The 20,661-nt window shown below is 40.1% G+C and overlaps 1 protein-coding gene across 2 annotated transcripts in view; it reads left to right on the forward strand.

Annotated features, from left to right (window-relative positions):
• Positions 1-20,661, forward strand: part of LOC150085814 (neural cell adhesion molecule L1) — a 263,360-nt gene that overhangs the window by 90,198 nt on the left and 152,501 nt on the right. For both annotated transcript variants that reach the window (XM_090373501.1, XM_090373502.1), the window contains exon 3: positions 3,753-3,937. In XM_090373501.1, the coding sequence (XP_090229627.1) occupies positions 3,753-3,937 (185 nt within the window). The remainder of the gene's footprint in view (positions 1-3,752; positions 3,938-20,661) is intronic.

Consider the following 20,661-nt stretch of genomic DNA (forward strand, 5'->3'; position numbering starts at 1 on the left):
CAGAAAAGCCCAATAAACAGGTGACTGTTAATTGTTTTTATTGTTTTATGGTTGTGACCTCCAGAATTTCGACCAAACCACATGGTACCGTCGGAGAGAATCGTATGGTAATCTCCAGTGCTGCAGTCTCCTGCCCCGATTAAATGGTATGCTGTCCTAATTAAGCAAAGTAAACCCTGGCTGTTTTCTTGATTGGTTTCTGTTTTTTAAGATTTGCCCCAAATAAACAGCTGCCCCGATTAACCTGTGGCCCAAATAACCGGAATTACAATATTTACTGAAAAATAATTTATTTGAATTGTATCCAAATTTTGTTACTGTTCTGAAAATTATATTAACCTTACTAATTACCGTCGCATCTGCAGAAAGATCTTTCTCAAAATTGAAAATAATAAAAAATTACTTGAGAGCATTAGTCAAAAACGATTTACCTCCTTAGCCATTTTATCTAACGAATCCGAAATAACCAAAAAACTAAATTATGATGATATTAGCAACGAATTTTCGGTAAAACATGTAAGAAAATGAAACAAAAATCAGGTGTTGTGACCTTATTCGATTAAGTCGCATACCAAATTGTATTTTATAAGTATATGAAGCAATTATTTTTCTTATTTGATTTATTAAAGTTTTTTTGTTATTGAAATGTTAATTTTATTAAAATAATTTAATTATTTATCATTTTCATGTAATCCTTGCTAAACCAATTTGTGCAATGTAATAAATATCAAAATGCAATAAATTATTTTGTTGTACGAAATTTGTATCAAGGCCCAGCAAGTCAACTTTGTACCTGGCTCCGCTTTTGTTCGGGCCGGCCCTGTTGATACCCTTCAAACATCTTGCAAATATCAGCCTTTGCAGTCACAAACAAGAACACGATGTGTGCAAGCATTATTTTGACCCATATTAGTATTAGTAGTAGTAATAGTGCAAGAAGGCAACAGGCTTTTGCTCTATTGGCCAAAAACCTGTAACAAGTAAATAAGAAAACAGACAAATTATGCACTTTTCTTCTCACATAGGTAACTATCCAGCTCTCCTTCGAATTTTTTCAAATTATGAGTCTCAACTACCTTGCAGAGGCAACTTTATTGGTAATCAGTAACTCACTAGCTAAAAGAAAACTTTCTGCAGTCTTGTCTAAACGTGTTCCTTGTAATTTAAATTTATGGCTCCTAGTTCTGAAATTTTTTATAACAATGAAAATTTAGCTTTCATTCATTTTAGTAATCCCTCTCAGAGGCTTTATAAACCTCGGTCAGGCCCTCTCTAAAATGCCCCTTTGCCAAGGGGCCTCAGTCAGTCAGTCCGTCCCTCTCTAAAATGCCCCTTTGATTATAGCCCACATAATCAAAGTCTTTCCTCATATGGGCATCCTTTTGCCAGTCTCACCATTCAAATTGTTCATCTTTGGATCTTTTCAGGAAGTTCAGTGTCTTTTTTTAGATCAGGTCTCCATACTTTGACACAGCATTCATAGTGTGCAGTCTTAAAATTATTTTGCAATTTCTTTTTATGGTGGGATTATGACCTCCCTATCTCTGAAGGCTATTCAATAAATCATTGATAGGACACCATGGGCTTTCTTGCCTGTTTACAATGCTCAGTGGACTTCATATCTGCCTGTACCATAACTCTCAGATCCCTTTCTTCCTCCTGTTTTTTTTTTTTTTTTAATTCAATCCCACAGTGTATAAGTTATTTTGCGGTTGCTATACCCCAAGTAGAAGACCTTGAATTTTACTACATTAAAACGTAGTTCCACTTTTCTGACCATTCTTGAAGCTTCAAGTCATCCAACTCATAAGTGATAGTGTAAATGTAGCTTACCAGCTTAATTAAGCATAATTTTCCCTTAACAAAACCATGTTCTTTGTCCTTCAGAATGCCATTTAATCTAGATGGCTCTAGATTGCACTCTTAATCATTGCCTCCAAGATTTTTCATACTACCGAACTCAGACTAACCAGTCTGTAGTTATGTAATTTACTCTTAGGATTGCCTTTATGTATTGGCAATACATTGGCACTTCTTCACTCCAGTTTCTCCTGAGTCCAATGATTCCCTCATAATGAACTGCAATGGTTCAATGTACTTTCGGGCAACCCCCCTCAAAATCACTGGCTATATGCTATCAACTCAAGGAGCCTTACTTGCTTTTAGGCTGGAATTTTTTTCTAATAAATAATCTGAAATTTCAGCACCACTAATTTCATGCTTTCCATCTTCACTTGCACAGCCTCTACTCACCACAGGGTCTTTGTCCGTAAAGATTGATGTGAAGTACTTATTCGGTCTGTCAGCTAGGTTATCTAAGACTTTCTCACATATATGAAAAATTTTCCACCTAGGTTTTCTTCTTTGTATTCACATACATGAAAAACTCCTTGTCCCCATTCTTTGCTCTTTTAGACATTGTTTTCTCCTACTCAGACTTGGCTGCCCTAATCTTTTCTGTGATACTGTTACAGCTCAACTTTTAACTGTTGTAGGCTTCAGTAATTTTCATCACTTTGTAACTTTCCCATGCCATCTTTTTCTGCTCTATTAGACTGACCAGCTTCATATTCATCAATCTCAGCATCCTTCTCATTTTATATTTTCTTAATGATATATATGCATTCGTGGCTTCTGTGACTATTGTTTAAATGTATTCCACAATTCTAGTATATTTGCCTCCACCTCTGCAATCTGCCCAATTTTCTGAAATTGAAACCCATGCCTTTACCTTTAACTACTGCAACATCTTTCTTCATATTCCAGCATTAGTTGTCCTAATCAGGAGTTCAAATTCACCAGTTTTATTAACAACAAACCTCACATCACATTTAGTTTAAAACAGTGCCAATTATTCCTGTACTCTAAGCCCTGTAATGTCATCTGATTCATGAGTAATGATAAGGTCTAAAATATTCTTAGCCCTAGTATTTTCTCCAACATGCTGGTACAAATAATAATCATCAAGTTTATTTAAATTTTGTTCCCCATGGCAAGTTTCCCTCCCATTTGTTCCAAACATTTAGGGGCAAATTGAAATCACCCATAATAAGATATTCATACTTCCTTACCTATTTCATCTGCATGTAGAAAAACTGTCATTATACTCTTCACAATCTTCTGGTCTATAGATTAATGCCATTCTCATTAAACATTTGCTTCCATCTAACTAACACTACACAATTCTATCCTAGGAGGTATAACTTGTGACTCAGCAAGTTTTCTTTTTGCACTCTGGCTACTTTTGATAAGAAGCATGATATTTTCATCTCTTCTGTCTCCCCTATCCTTCCTAAATACATTGTACATACCAATGAAACTAATCATCTCCAATTTTTTCGCGACACTGTGTTTCCCTTTGCCCTATCATGTGAGCATTAGTTGTCCTAATCAGGAGTTCAAATTCACCAGTTTAAATCACATACATCACATTTAGTTTAAAATAGTGTAACCTTGTCATCAATACCCATAATAAATTATTGATCTGTTATAGTATATTTTTACCAGAAATTGCAGCTATTTCAGTTTTGCTGAAAAAAATTTGTTATGTTAATTTTTCATTTGCATAATAAAGTTCAATACTTTGCATGTAGTAATAATAGATAATAAATATTAGTTGGACCCTAAAGTCCATGTTTGAAAGGCTTTTATTATTTAACCCCAAGTTTATTAAAAGGAAAAATATTACAAATAAAAAAAGTGTCGGTTTTTTTTTTTTTTTTTAAATTTTACTGTTTACATTATTTTTCCAGCACCACCAGGTAAGTTAATCAATGTGACAGTACATCCTTCAACCGTTGTGGCCACAGTCCGTTGGCATGTAGCCAGTGATGGAGGCTATCCCATTACTCATTTCACACTGATCTATCATCCTGTTTGTTCCAATTCTAGCGAAACTTGGCATCTTCCACTTCCAGTTCATATTAGCCCAGCAATTGTAAGTTAAAGAGAAATCTCTATATACTTGTGTGTATGCATTCATATGTGCACACATGAAATTAATAATTACTCCATTTTAAATAAATATTTATTTATTAATATTTTCAACAGTTTAATTTAGCAAATAGTAAGAACTTTTTTTTTTTCTTTTTTTTTCTTTTTTTTTCACCATACGCTTATGGACAATATGAACACTAAAATTACTTATAGGTATGAACTTTAGTAGCACTCAAGAAATTAGTTATAACTCACATCCAATTCAAGAAAAGGGCACCATTCACTACTGATTGTTGGCTATACATTGGAAAGGTATTAGTAGTGGCATACAATGCAAGAAAGAAAGCTATAAACTTGATATCGATGGTTCAAATGTTGATGATCCTATTCAGGTAGCTAACAAACTAAATGAATATTTTGCATCTACATTCACACATGAGGAGTTATTCCGTGAGGGGAATGCCAGAGGTGTATTAAACTCTGGCAGTAAGCTAGATAATGTTGTAATAACTGAAAGTAAAGTGGAGGAGAAATTGTTGAAGATAAACATAAGAAAGGCACCTGGGGTGGGTGGATGGAATCTGTCCAGTTATATTAAAAGAGGCAGCAAAGGAAGTAAGCAAACCCTTAGCCATAATTATGGGAGCTTCCCTGCACTCAGGGGAGGTACCCATGGATTGGAGATGTGCAAATGCGACCCCAATCCACAAAGGAGGATCAAAGGGAGACACATGTAATTATAGACCTGTTAGTTTAACTTCTGTTCAGGGAAATTAATGGAGGCACTGGCTAAAGAAGCATTGCGGAATCATCTAGACAAGGCTTCAGTTATAGCTTGGACACAGCATAGGTTTGTTAAGGGGAAGCCTTGTCTGACCAATTTGATTGGATACAATGATGTAGTCACAAAGGAACTAGATGCAAAGAATAACTTTGAACTGTTGCACATGGAAGACTGCTGCACAAATTGGAGCAGTGTGGCATTGTAGGCAAATTGCTGCTGTGGATAAAGGGATGGTTGAGTGGGAGACGACAGAGTGGTAATCAATAGACACAGCTCTTCGTGGCCTAATGTTATTAGTGGAGTCCCTCAGGGTTCAGCGTTGGGTCCATTGTTGTTTCTGTATTTATAAATTATATTGATGATGGTATATCAGGCTTAATGTTCAAGTTTGCAGACGATATGATTAGTAGGTTTGTTAATGACACTAATGACAGTACGCTGCTGCAACAGGATCGAGAAAAGTTGGGCAAATGGGCTGAGAGGTGTCAAATGAAGTTTAAAATTAACAAATCTAAAGTACTTCATATGGGAAGCAGTAATGCCAGAGTAACGTATCAAATTCTCTACCACTGACAATGGTAGAGAATGAAAAGGACCTGGGGGTAATTGTGCATGCTGATATGAAGTTTTATGAGGTCTGCAAGAGTAGCTCATGGTGTCTTGTCAATGATATACAGGAATTTTTCTAGCAGGGATAACGAGGTGATTATCCCCTTGTATAATGCAATGGTCAGGCCACACCTTGAGTACTGTATATGGGTCTGGAGGCCTCATTTTAAGAAGGATGTAGAGCTGTTGGGACAAGTACAGAGAAGGGCAACAAGATTAGTGAATGGAACAAAGGTTTCTCTTACGAAGAAAGGCCTAAGTTTTGCAAATTACAGTGTCTAGAGACTAGGTACCTGTGAGGTGATATGATTGAGGTGTATAAAGCCTTGAATGGTTTGAGCATGCTCAGTGCTGATGGGATTCTTCCTCTTGCTCAGAATAATTGCCTGAGAGGGCATGAATTGAAATTGAGGAAAGACAGTTGTAGGATAGATATGTAAAAGTTTGCCTTTAGCCAGCGGGTGGTTGATTGTTGGAACAAACTTCCATCTGTCATTGTAGAAGTTGATAACTTAAATATATTCAAGGCAGAACTTGACAAACATTTGGGATGAGTGGATGGGTGAAATAAGGGTTTTTTTTTTTTTTGACTGATGCTATATAAGCTTGCTTTCTTGCATCATGTGCCTTTGCTAATGTTAATAAAGTATCAACAAAAAAAAAAAAAAAACTTCTCACAGTACATGTGGGAAGTTTTACCCTCCTCCAGTAATTTGTCTAGTTCTTCCTTGGATTTATTCAAACTACTCACTTGTGCAACAACAACAGATTGAAATTTGTTCCAACAACCACCCACTGACTGAAGACAAACCTCTACACATCTATCCTGTAACCATTTTCTCTTTGAATTTATGCCCCCTCGTGTGTAGTCCGAACAAGAGGAAGAACTCCATCAGCATTGAGCTTGCTCAATCCATTGAAAGCCTTAAACAACTCAATCAAATCACTTCGTAAATGTCTCTTCTCCAGATACTCCAATTTGCAGAACTGAAGCCTTTCTTGCTGAAACCACCCTTTTGTTCCCTTCACCAATCCTTTGGCCATTCCTAAAAGGAGGCCTCCAGACCTGTATTCATATACAATGGAATAATTATCTTTTATCCCTGCTTGCAAAGTTCTTGTATATCGTGGACCTAGTAGTCCACGATATACAAGAACCCCACAAACTGTCCTAGTAGACTGTCTGTTGCTCGGAGCACTTCATATCTGACCACACAATTACCCCAGATCTTATTTCATTTTGCTCTACCACACAGAGCAAACTCTGTGTGGTAGAGCAAAATCTTTGAGTACCACACAGTTGTTACATTAATATGGGATTATTTTCCACGTGCGGTGCTTTGCATTTGTTAATTTTAAACTTCAACTGCCATTTTTCGGCCCATCTGCCTAATTTTTCCTAGTACTTGTAGTCGACATACGTTAATTACTGTAATTAACCAACCTGCCAACCGTTGTATCCTGTGGAAACTTAGACATTAAGCCTGATATGCCTTCCTCGATATCATTAATAAATATAGAAAAAAGAATGAGCCCAACACTGAATCCTGGGTTTCTCCACTAATAGCATTAGTCCATAATGATCAGTAGGGCCCACGATTTTCCTTGCCAAGAAATAGAAAATTCATGGCACGGCCTGAAATACAGCCGCTGTGGGAAATTGTGGCCCTTTCAGTTATAATTTATAAACAGTGAGAAACCTTAATAAGAACTTTTAAAATACCAGTAAATAATCAAGAATTATAAATTAGGTAATGAATAATGAAGCAAAAAACTGTCATTTTATTTATTAACAAATAATTTTAATAACACTACTAATTAAATGCTTTTACGGTTAAAAAACACCGCACCGTATGCTCAAAGATTCTTTTCACACAAACTGCAACATAAAGGAGAAAACACAGATCCATACTTCGAAAATTAGCATTCTGCGCCAACTGATGATACTGGAAATGCAAGATGTGTGTTTTGCTAACATGGTTAACTTTGGTAATAGTTTTTCCAGAGAGGACAGTAAAAATTAGCTAAATTTTAGTCTTTCTTCTCATTTAATGATATCTTAATATATCTGCCATTCTTCGGATGCTACTGCTGGCAGTAAAGATAATTGGCGAGAATCAAATATGCACACAGTTTTGAAAACTTACTTGGCTGGTTGCTTTGCACCTTCCACGTATTCAGCTAATTTGGCAGCTGGTGAGTTCATAACTCTTTCACAGTTTTCTGTTGCAAAAGGAAAACCTGGAGCTCTGAGCCATAACAAATGATCTGCAATTTTTTGTTGTAAGCATCAGATGCTAAGAAGTTATGTGCTTCAAAAGCAGTAAGTATACTCGATAAATATTCACCATGAACAACAAAAAAATTTAACTCCACAGCCAATATAGCCATGGTGTTAGAAGATAACAGCTGAGAGAGTTTTCAAAGTTGCATAGTTTAAGTTGCTAGCATTGTCTCATATTTTATTTTATAGCAGAGTGGCTAGGTCAGCAGGTTCAGAACAACATCACGACACTGGCCCCACCAGGAGGTACATCCAGGGACAAGGTCTCTACCGACTTGTTTACAGATCGGTTGAATGCCGGCGGTGGTCATGGTCCTTCTATTTCCATTTTGGGTGGTCATTGTTGATATGTGGTCACTTTTACTGTTTGTTCTGTTATCTGGGCGCCGATGCAGTGTTGTCACTCCTGCATATGGTTATTGTCACATTCTAGGGTAGTTCGTTGGGTAAATTACATGTGCTGTCGGTCCAGTTGACAGGGTGTCCGTTTGATTGTGATGTTCGTGGGAGCAAAGTCCCGTCCAATATCGTGGTACTTTGATCTTTCTGGTTCAGTTGACAAAGTAATGGCACTAACAAAGTAAGAGCGGAGTCCCGTCCGATGAGTTGTAGTTGTAGTCAGGTCCTGCATCAGGCCTGGGGAGGTTGGGTCATTACCCTTAGCCGGGTAAACAGCTCATGTGCAAAGCACGAGAGGGCCTTGTAGTGCTCCTCCTCATGTAATATAAGGTGCTCCCGTTCCTTCGGATTAAAGCGTATTTTTGTGATGAAATGACATCTGATGTCCTCAAAGAGGGGACAATCGTGCATTAGGTGTGACCATGTTTGGTTTTCTCCACAGTGGCATAATGGAGAATCCCTGATGCCGAAAGTTGATAGCTTGGCATTAAAAGAGCCGAGCCCCGGTGAGAACCGATTTGGCTGTTCGGGATACACTTGGGTAACGTCCGGGATGAACTTCTGGGTTATCTCACCTTTAGTTGAGCCCGCCCATCAGGACTGCCAGGTTTGTTGAAGATATTTGGTTATTTGTTTCTTTTCTGCATTGCTGTTGTTGGTCGGGTCTGTGGTGAAGCCAATGCAAGTTAAATTGTTTCCTCTTGATAGTTGATATAGCATGCCACAGCAGACAATCTCCAGGTCCAAGGGTAGGGGCCCCACAAGGGCCTGCAGTGCGTGTGCTGACCTTGCAGCATGCTCTGGAGACAGTGAGTAAGATGCTGCGCTGTATCGTTTCTAGCTTTCTTTTATTGACTGCGGTGGTTGCTTTTTTAAACCAGATCCCTGCTGCATAGCTGATGGCTGGAATGAAGAAAGTCTTGTAAAAGAGGGTCAGTGTTCTTTTCCTTAAGTCCCAATCCTTTCACGAGACTCTTGCTATGAGGGCTGAGTAGTTTTTGATCTTTTTTTGTAGATATACGAGGTGTGAGGTGAATGAAAGATTTTTGTCAAGGATGATTCCTAGGTATTTTAATTCCGTGGTCAGTTTTATGGTTTTTCTTTCTATTTTTATCTGAGGTGGCCTCCTGATATCAAGGGAGCCTTTTAAAAGTATTGAGGATGTCTTATAAGGTGATATTCTTAAGTGATGATTTTTTTACCATTCTTGGAAGGTGTCTATGGCCCAGTTTGCAATAGCCTTAAGTTGTGCACGATTGTCCGCCTCCAGCATCAGGACCAGGTCATCTGCTAAGGCTTGAGCATCTGCTCTGTTTAGATCCTGGTTGAGGAAGCCGTCCAACACCAGGTTCCAGAGGAGAGGCCCAGGACTGATCCCTGTGGGCATCCCCGGAACACCGGCCGGGTGAGTTGGCTATAGGGTGTAGATACTGAGATCCTTCTGTCCGAAAGATAGATTTTAATGCATTGGTATAAGTTGCTGGGAATGTTTGCCTCCCGGAGTCTGCCGAGGACACTTGGCCACCAAAATGAGTCAAATGCCCCGGCAAAGTTGATGGAGATAGTAAGGAAGTATTTACTATTTCTGTGTGTAGCTACATTTATTATATGTTCCAGGGCATCCACGGTGGAACATCCTCGTCGAAAGCCAAATTGCTTGGGAGAGGGGAGGCCTGCTTCTTGGTAGTGAGCTTATATCCTGCTGTGTAGTAGGTGTTCATACAGTTTACTTAGTACTGGCAGTAGGGCTATGGGTCTGTATGACTCCGGGAGTTCCTGTGGTTTCTTCGGGTTCTTCAGTATTAGTCTAATTCATGCTGCTCTCCAATCATGGGGAAAATATCCTGCAGATAGGCAGTGGTTATATAAGTTTAATATAGTTGTTGGGATATATTCTGCGGCCTTTTTTACGATTTCTGGCTCCAGGTAGTCTTTGCCGGACGTTCGCTTATTTCTTATTTTTGCTGTCACCAGATGGAGGTCTTCAAGTGTGAACGGGTCCTCCTGATGTGCTGGGCAGTAATTAGTATTTTCCTCACAGAGCAGAAGTTGCTCAGGAATGTGGTCTGAGGGGAGTTTCTGGAAGGTGGTATTCAGGATATTGTCTATAGATGCCAGGATGTGGTATAGTGGCCATCGGGTGTCTTTGTCGAAGATATTACTTCTCCTTTTGGTAATTTATTAGTTGCCACTTTGTATACAACCCCCCAGGAGTCCTTATTTCCAGTTGTTGAGACTAGTGTCTCCCATGAACATTTTTTCCTGGTTCTCATCAGGGCTGTGTATTTGTTTCTGACCTCACGGTATTGTTGTCTGAGGACTTCTATCTCTGCCGCCGGCCAGGATCTTCTCGCTCGCTGGAAGCTTTTACGGCGTGTATTTACTTAATTCCGCAGTCTCTGAAGCTCAGGGCACCACCATGGGACTGAACCTGCGGATGGTTTCTTTCATTTTATAGCTTTGTTTGAAGCCTCTGTGATTAGACTTACTATAGCACGCTGGTGCTGGTCCGGGGTTGAGGTTTGTGCTGTCGAATGCTTCAACAGAGTATGTCAGTGCCTCCCGAAATTTTTCCCAGTTTGCCTTAGCTATAGCAAATCTGTTGAGGATTGTTCTGGGTGTGGGTGGTCTCTTGAGGGCACGGTGCATCTGGAGTTATTACTCTATGGTCAAAGGTTGTCCAGTCCTCTCTGACCTTCCATGAGGATATGTATCCTGCTGTGGAGCGAGTGGCTAGGCTTATGTCTATTGTCACCTCCCAAAGAGTACTTGAGAATGTCGGTAGATTATTTGGCTGATTCAATACTGTGAAGCTGCTGTTGGTCAGGAATTCTTCCAGGCGCTGTCCATTGGCATTTCCTCGTCAATTGGGAGTTGTACTGTGCCAGGCTGGTGACCTGCAGTTTGCATCTGCACAGACGATTATTTTAGTATTAGGGAGCTCGTGGAGGACATTTTGCAGATATTGGGTTGCGGGGAGAATATCTTCGCCAGGTCGACAGTATAGCGATACGGCATAAAATTCTCCCAATGGAGAGATGATCTGGACACAGGCAGCCCATTCGTTGCAAAAATGGGTTATTTTAGCAACCGTGAGGTCAGGGTTGCAGATGACCAGGGCAGCCCAGGGGGTGTTGCCGTTATGTTGTACAATTTTGTACGTGAGTGGTATCCTCTCACTTCTTTCTTGTGTATGTAGGGTTCCTGGAGGAAGAGGATGTCAAGGTTATCCTCTTCTACCTTTTTCTTTAGTTGTGCAGTGACTGCAATTGCCCATTGTGCTGTGCAAATTTCACTGTGTTAGAATATTTATATTTACAAAGAGTACCCATAATCTGTTCTTTGTTGTTGAGTGCTTTTGGCTTTTAAGTACACGGGACAGTTACTGTCTCTGACAGAGTGGTCTGCTGGTAACTTTAGGGCTTTGCAGTTTGCGCACACTGGTGGAGTGGTTTTGTTTGGGCAGGGATTGTAATTGTTGCCTACTTCTGCGCAGTGCCCACAGGTTGGAGAAGTTTGCAGTTGAGTACATGTGTGTGTGTGTGTGGTGTGGCCAAATCGGCAGCATCTAAAACACTTTGGAACAGCCACGTGCTCTCTGAAGTGATGACTGCCCCAATCAATGCAGATTTTTGCCTGCTGCGTTAGTACTTTCCACGCTCTGGGAGCTAGTTCTATCACCCAGTTAGTTGAGTTATTATTTCTGGGTTTTGTCTGATATCTAGGTGTTATCAGATTCGATGGGTCCGTATCCGGGAATGCTTGCTGCAGGTTTTTGTGATAAATCTCACCTTGCAATTGTGTTGGGGATAGGTCATTTCCTGTGTTAAAGATTACAATGCTTGGTCCTTTTTTCTTGGGAGTTTCTGCTTGTAAGCCCAGGGACGGCACTTTTGGATTTGCTATAATTTTATTCGCCTCCTCCTGTGTTTCTGTCTCGATGATGACGCCGACGTTGCTGGTCTCCCTTATCGATTTTATTCTGGTGTGTTTGAATTCATCGCTAAGGGTAGTAATTACAGTCTTCTTTACTTCTTCACTTGTGTGAAGAGTCTCAGTGTTTGTTGGCTTCGGTATGACCAGGTTGGGTCTTGGTAGTAGTGGTACTTTCTTTTTGCTGGGAGCAGTGAGCGTTGGTGGTCACTCCGTTGTCATTGTGGTCCTCAGCGCTTGGGCATATGTGGGTGCGCGCTGTTGCATTTGGTTTGCCCCACATTCCTTGTATGCCTGGAGCTTGGCATTGACTCTCTCACTCTCGAGGTAAGTTTCCGTCAAGAGTGTCCAGCTTGTTCCAGGTTCACGATTTGTGCCCTTAGCCCTGTGGTTACCCTGTTAGATTGCTCCTTAAATAATGTTTCCAAGGCAGCCTTGAGGAACAGAGACTTCTCGTGAACTGTACCCTCTGGCAAAAGGAGGGATCCAGGGGAGCCTCCGGTAGCTTCTCCTCGCTGGTGTCCTTTTGGTTTTCTGTTATGTCTTTTGATTCAGTTTGGGAGCACATCTCCCGCTCCTGATTAGGTGTTGACTTTCTATACTTGAGTTTTCCTGTTAGCGGGGCCCCCGAATGGGGTTCTGACATCTCCTGTTGTTGGTCTATGATGACGGGGTCGTCATTTTGGCTGTGATATTTTCATCAGTAGTGGGAGCTGGGAGAGGGCGAGCTGGAGTAGCAGGGGAAGCCTGAACATATCTGTCCAAGGGTCCATTTGCAGCAGCGGGCACACCTCTAACTTAAGCACTGCCACTCTGGTGGCAGTGCTTAAGCTAGAGGAAATAACTGGAGTGGTCAAGGGAGTTGGTGTTAGCATTAGCATTAGTAGAGGCATTTGATGCAAGAAAGCAAGCTTATGCAGCATCAGCCAAAAAAAAAAAAAAAACCCACTTCCACTTCACCCCTCTGTTCGTTCAAAATACCTATCCAGCTGAGCCTTAAACTTATTTAGGCTATCAACCTCCACGACAAGGGATGGAAGTCTGTTCCACCAACCAACCACCCACTGGCTAAAGGCAAATTTCCGCACATCTATCCTACATCTTTGAATTTATGCCCTCTCAGGTGATTTTTCTGGGCTAGAGGAAGAATCCCATCAGCATTGAGCATGCTTAAACCATTCAAGGCTTTATACACCTCTATCAGATCACCTCGCTGGTGCCTAGTCTCCAGACACTGTAATTTGCAAAACTTAAGCCTTTCTTCGTAAGAGCACCCCTTTGTTCCATTCACTAATCTTGTTGCCCTTCTCTATACTCGTTCCAGCAGCTCTACATCCTTCTTGAAATGAGGCCTCCAGACCTGTATACAGTACTCTAGGTGTGGCCTGACCATTGCCTTATACAATGGAATAATCACCTCCTTATCCCTGCTGGAAAAATTCCTGTATATCATTGACAATACTCCATGAGCTACTCTTGCAGCCCGTCTGCACTGCTCAGAGAACTTCAGAGAAATTAATTAAAAAAAGAAGGGAAAGTAAATGGATTGACGGGAGGAGAGGGGAGTTATAGTTAGGATTAAAGTTAAAACAGAAAGAAACAATTTGGCCAGCAGCCCCGTTACCTGTTATCTTCTAACCTTCGCATATTGTACAACTGCTTTTAATAGTCAAAGTAGAACAATGGATGAGGAGAGATTGCATGCTAGACTATTGCAGTTACTCTGCAATAGTCTAGCATGAAAGTGTCCGGAATTTTTCAGAGGCATGATAAGAGGAAGTACACAGGGAGAGCATCCACAAAAGCAGTTCAAAACAATGGCAACAATACTGGCAAGATCGATCTAACAACGAACTTCATGGAATTAAACACTTCTACCATGGACTACTAGCTGCTGATCCAACAGACACGAAGAAGTGATCGTTGCTCGACTCTGAATCAGGCATACATATTTGACTCATTCTTACCCACTCATAGGTGAAGACCCTCGTCAATGCCAAAATTGTCAAGTTCCACTCACCGTACATCACTTCATAGCGAACTGTCCAAGATTTAATAGAGAACGTCTAAGAGCTTTTCAAACAGTAATGAATGCACAAAACAACCTAATGCTTAAAACAATTTTAGATGACCGGCCAAATATTAATGATGTTTTCTGTTTCCTTAAGTTAATTGGATACTCACAAACCATATAAAAATTAATAGCATACCATTTATGAAAAAGCTACATAATTATAAAGCAAAATCTTGGCTTCCTTCTAAACTACATCAAGAAAAGTTAAAAATGTTGAAATACAAAACTCTCCTAACCTAGACTAGGCACATTATAGCCGAAGCTGCTCTTGCACCAATAGCTCTCAAACAACACAGATAGAGCCTTTTTAATCAGTTTAGTTCTTGAGAGATTGTGCACCGCTCATGGGGTAAAATTTTTCTCAGCATTTCTATGTGCTTGTTGACAGGAGAGACTGTTCGATAGAAGGGGGCGGTGCAAAAATATTTGCTGAAACAATCGAGGGGGCTTGCAGACTAGTAGTTTAATGATAGCTGTAAGCAGAGATGAAACTAATTCTTGTATTGCCTGTATTGGGACATGCAGCATCCTGCAAAGCAAATTGTGGAGATTACAAGTTCTGCTGTGGCCCTCATGGGACAAGCAATTACATGGGCTGTGTTAAGGTTACAAAGATCAAAAACAGGGTGCACATATACTCTTTTTTTTTTTTTTTTTTTTTTTTTCTTAACTCCAAACATGAGAGGTATTAGAACCTAAAATACTTAGTACCATGCTTGGGTTGGAGGTTGAGAAGATGAAAGAAGATATTTGTTGACATTGGACTTGAACTTCTGTAGGCAGTAATTTTCAGGAAATACGTATGAAGGAAGTTATTCCATGGTAGGATGGATTTGCGATTTATACAGAGTGAACAGCTGTTTGGAAGAAAAGTAACGACAAGAGCGAAAGAGAAAACCAAGTTTTTTAGATGCAGAGGAAGCAATATTTATAATACGCTTGTGCCAAGAGAGATTACAAGTCAGGGTAATCCCCAAAATAGATATATCATTTTGCTTAAAAATCGGAATGTCACTGATTAAGCATAAGAGCAGAAGAATCCTTTTTGTGAGATGGAAGACAAGACTGAGTTTTAGAAGGGTTGAAATCAACTAAGTTTTCTTTGCCCCACTGGAGATTTTCAAGAAGTTGAAGCTGATTGAGCAGGACAAGGTTTCTCAAAATGGAAAGCAGAATGCAATGTGCTATCATCGGCAAAGCTATGGATAGGATTTCCAGTCAATGGAAGGTCATTAATATACAAGAGGAAAATAGTGGGGGAAAGAACTAAACCTTGGAGGAAACCGGCACTAGAGGAGAAGTTAGAAGACAGAGACCATCTACCATCACCCTCAGTGAGCGATCAGAGAGAAAACTGGATAACCAATTACAAAAAACAGTTGGAAAACCGTAAGATGGAATCTTGTTTAGAAGACCTTTATGCCAAACACAATTGAAAGCCTTTGAGATGTCAAGAGCAACTGCTTGTGTTTCACCAAACTTTTCCATTGAATTAGTCCATAAATGGGTAACATAAGCCAGAATATCACCAGTGAATCGACACTGACGGAATTCATACTGGCAATCATTGATCAGATGGAAGGTTTCTAGGTAGTTTAAGAGTTGGTAGTTAATCGATTCCTCCATTACTTTAGAAATAGTAGAAGTAATTGCAATGGGACAGTAATTGGATGGGAGGGATTTGTCACCCTTTTTAGGAACCGGCTGGATATGAGCAAATTTCCAAGCAGAAGGAAAAACACCTTTGGAATAAGAAAGTGAAAAAAGGTGGCAAAGAATAGGAGTAAGTTCAGGAGCACAGTTTTTGAGAACAAGTGGAGAAATACATCAGGACCTGGAGCTTTCTTCGCATCAAGATTCGTCAAAATCCTTCCGACATCCTTTTGACGGAAGACCACAGGAGGAATTGAATGGAGCGTGTTGGCAATGGTGGGAGGTGTTTTACCAAGATCATTAATACATGAATTGGAAGTAAAATGGGATGCTAGCAGGTCAGCATTATCCTTGGCTGAAGTGACAGCAGAACCATCTGGTTTGGACAGAGGTGGGAGCAGAGATGGGCAAAAGTTGCGGCCAATAGCTTTGGCAAGAGACCAGAATGCTCGGCTAACATTAGGGCAAGAAGCAAGTTTTCTACTCTTAGCCTGTTCAAACTCTAGTTTAGACGGATTAATAACTGCTTTACAATTGTTGCGAGCTTTGGTGTAGGCAGAAAATGAAACTGAAGAATTAGAAACAAGCCAATTACAATATGCAACGTTCTTCTCTTTAACAGCCTTAGCACATTTATTGGAAAACCAAGGTTTAGATAAAGGACGAGATTTTAAAGTGGAGTGTGGGATAAAGGATTCCATTCCTGCAGGAATAATTTCACTGACACGATCTGAGCAAATGTTGACATCAGACGTTTTGAAACAGTAATCCGACCAAGGAAAAGAAGAAAAGAAATCTCGCAGGTCATCCCATTTTGCATTCTTGTAGTGCCAAACAACACTAGGTTGGGAATAGCCATGAGATAAAGGCTCCATTGGAGAAGAGACAATTACCAAGTTGTGATCTGACGTGCCTAAAGGACCACTCACTTCGACCTTATACTTAGAAGGATTGTTTGTGAGAAACAGATCAAGCGTGTTGGCTGTATGATTAGGATTGTCCAGTATTCTTGTAGGTAAATGAAAAATCTGTGCAAGGTCATTAGTAATTGTAAAAGCCTCAGCATCTCGACCAGTTGGGTTGGTGTGACTAGAAAACAGAAGCCAACTGGAGTTGTGAACATTAAAATCACCAAGGAAAATTACCTCACTGTTAGGAAAGTTGGACTGGGGAAAGTCAAGTTGCAAAGAGAGGAAGTCAAAGAGCTCCAAGTGATTAATGCAGTTGAGAGAACGGTAGAGACAACAGATGAATTTGACACAATGTGGTAGAGAGATTTTAAGCCAGAGAAGATCGAAGAGAGGAGATTCCAAATTTCCAAATCTCTGACAGGGAATATCAGAATGGACATATGCACAAGCATCACCTTTGAGGCGAAAGGAATCATACGACGAATAATTTGAGCATCTGAGATGAGCAGTAGTTGAATCAACCGATAACTGAGATTCTGTTAGAAAAGGTGCATGGGGTTTGGTAGACTGCAAGTGGAAATGAACATCGTTGAGATTAGAATTGAGACCACGTATATTTGTGAAATGAATTAGGAGGTGTTTGGGAGGTTTTGATCTTTTCACAGATAAGCTTGCTCTATTAGTTTGACAATTCATGGTGTATTCAATAGTAAGAAAAAGTGGGTGGGACATGCTGTATGAAGTAATGAAATTTTTGGATATGGCATACACATGGTAAGAATATACCCAGCTCCTTTACATAACGTGGCCTCGACAATGCCCCCCCCCACCCCGCATACACACTACTCGGACTCCCTCCAGTCACTATCTGGCAGAGTAGAGGTAGCAAGATTATACACTAGCTGAGCTGGAAGCCTCCTAGAGAGTTACCAATAGGTTTGGTCCGGTGTACTAACTAGCGGCCGGCCTGCGAACACTATTTTAGAGCTGTACTCTCCAAATGTAAGGAATATTGGATCTCGCCACAATGTTCATCATAACCTCAAAAGTCATTAATCATACTGCATGATGGAAGAGATGGGGAAGGGTTGACCGGAACTTGGCTCTAGAGACTAAACATGGGTTCCACCACTTCAAGCCTCTAACAAGCAAAGTGGTGGTATTGCACAGGTTGATGAGAGTCATCTACCACCTAGTACTGCCTGGTAACATAGAGGGGCGGCATTCCTCCATGTGGTGTGAGCGCCACACCTCAACCCCTACTTATGTTGATTCACACCTGGGTGGTCACCCACCATCGTGAAGGTGCAAGCAGAGGATTTGGCTGTCACAGACCGTCCGGACTTCGCCAAAATTGGGTCCACTTGACTTGAGTGTCACCCGAATATCAGTTCCATCAGCATTTTAAACTCCCAGGTAGCAAGTACAGCTTGTCTGGCATATCTGAGAGAATGTCTGTGACAACCTCAAGGACCATACTTGCTTTTATACTAATGCTAGGAATATAGTAAATAAAGTTGAAGCTTTTGAAAATATTGGTTGTCATCAAATGTGAACATTGTAGGGATATTGGAAACAGATTGGCATGCCATGGTAGTTCCCCCTGGACCACCCTACAATCTGCCAATGTCATCTTTGTTGACACTGGCAGATTGTAGGGTGTATCTCTGCTTATCCAGTCAATGCATGTTGTATAGGTTTGTATATATAGCAGTATATTGTGTTGTATGACTGGACATTTAGAACCAACCAGCAGAAAATTTTCTATCTAGTTCCTGTCAGTGATGGTGCAGATAGCCTTGTCTAGATAGGCTATCTGCACCATCATTGATACTCTGTGTTAAATTGCCATCTCCGAGAGGTTTCAGAGCAGAAGCCCCATTTAAAAATATATATAATAATAATAAAATCAATTAATTAAAAAAAGAATGGAAAGGAAATGGATTGTCGGGAGTTATAGTTAGGATTAAAGTTAAAACAAAGAAACCATTTGCCAGCAGCCCCATTACCTGTTATCTTCTAACCTTTGCATATTGTACAACTGCTTAGTAGGCAAAGTAGAACAGTGGATGAGGAGAGATTGCATGCTAGACTATTGCAGTTACTCTGTGGTGTCAGCTGTTTAACAGTGCACACATGCTGTGTAACAGCCTCTGCTGGGCAGGTATTAACCCTGTACATGTTTAGTGTGCCCCTCCCCCCAAAACGTCAAGATCAAACTCTTCTTTCCCATTGCATCCAGATCTATGGCCCCGTTCATCTTACCTCTGTTGAATTTGTATGGTCCCTCTCTATGCTTAAATTAAATTTTGTGTTCCACGTCTGTAGTTGTCTATATTCTAAATATTGCTTGTGAAAAGGCTAGCTATCTTTTTGGTGAGGGTTTCTGATTTTTCATTACAGTTATTTTATTTTAGCAGTACTTAGTAACTGTTGGGAATATCACGTTGTATGTACCAGGAGGAGGGAAAGGGGACCGCTGAGAGATCGACTAACAGGAACATGGCAGGGTTAGTTGGGGGCACATCTGTTCACTCACAGATAAAAGGCTTTCACTCACATTGTTCTTTTTCTTGCATCTGCTCTCACACTCACTCATTTACAGTTCACTCCTTCATGCATAGCATTCATGCTTTCTCCCATTACTGTCTTTAATTATTTATTTTATTTTTTTAATTCTTTATTATTTAAAAAAATTTTGCTTTCAGAAAAGTGACTGTGGTTGGCCATTGGTGGTGTTGCTACCAGAAGCAAATGCCTGATGTGAAGTATCCAGTTGAAATGGGCTGTCATTGTAATGTTGTATCAGTGCAGTGTAACATGAGCACTGGGAAAACAAATGAGAATAGGATTATGCCATAGACCAAGTGAGTGTAATGAGTATATTGAACAACTATACACACAAATAGGGTGCGCCGGTAAATAAGTAATATCTTATCATGGGGAGATTTCTACTTTCGTCGTACTGATTGGAACATGTGAGTTGGCCACTCACTCAATAGCTTCAGTAGAAGAAAATTTCTGGATTTATTGGATGACTTTTCTACATTACAGCATGTTAGGAAGGTAACAAGAGAAAGCTATATTCTCAATTTAATTATCATCAGTGACTCTTCATGTGTTAAGAACATTCAGATAAAGGGAATAATATGATCAGAGTGCATTCATATGGGATTTATTTAAGTATGTAACTACTGTGAAAGGTAAAGAAGAGAGCGTTTCCTTTCACAAACGTAACTACAATGGTCTTACACAGTTTTTAAATTCCTTTCAGGGACCACTTGTATTTCTAGTAGCAGAAGCAAATGCTAGATGGGAAGGGAAGTAATTATAGAAGCTGCTAAGCTTTTGTTACCAACTAAAATATATTGTTCTAATTTTGGACTAAAATGGACGTCAGATGAAGTGATAAGACTTGTAAGAAAAATGCATAATATGATTATAAATTACAAGGGGTCACAAAAGCTTACAATAAATATTTACTAGTCTGCAATCAATTTATCAGGCATGCTAAGCATAAGCAGATTACAAGGTATTTTCCTAAGAATGCAGTGAAGAGTGGCAAAGAATTCTTTGCTTGTGTTAACATTAGATGGAAGGAATGAACCACTTTGGTCCACTGGATATGAATGGTAAAGGTACTAGTGATCCTTTTGCATTTACATTCACTCATTAAAAAACTTTAGCATTAGCATTAGTAGAGGCATTTGATGCAAGAAAGCAAGCTTATGCAGCATCAGCAAAAAAAAAAAAAAAAACCCACTTCCACTTCACCCCTCTGTTCGTTCAAAATACCTGTCCAGCTGAGCCTTAAACTTATTTAGGCTATCAACCTCCACTACAAGGGATGGAAGTCTGTTCCACCAACCAACCACCCGCTGGCTAAAGGCAAATTTCAGCACGTCTATTCTACATCTGTCTTTCCTCAATTTGAATTTATGCCCTCTCAGGTGATTATTCTGAGCTAGAGGAAGAATCCCATCAGCATTGAGCATGCTCAAACCATTCAAGGCTTTATACAGCTCTATCAGATCACCTCGCTGGTGCCTAGTCTCCAGACACTGTAATTTGCAAAACT

The sequence above is a fragment of the Mastigoproctus giganteus genome, chromosome 5 (assembly GCF_048544385.1).
Source record: "Mastigoproctus giganteus isolate SK-2022 chromosome 5, ASM4854438v1, whole genome shotgun sequence".
NCBI classification, from domain to species: Eukaryota; Metazoa; Arthropoda; class Arachnida; order Uropygi; family Thelyphonidae; genus Mastigoproctus; species Mastigoproctus giganteus.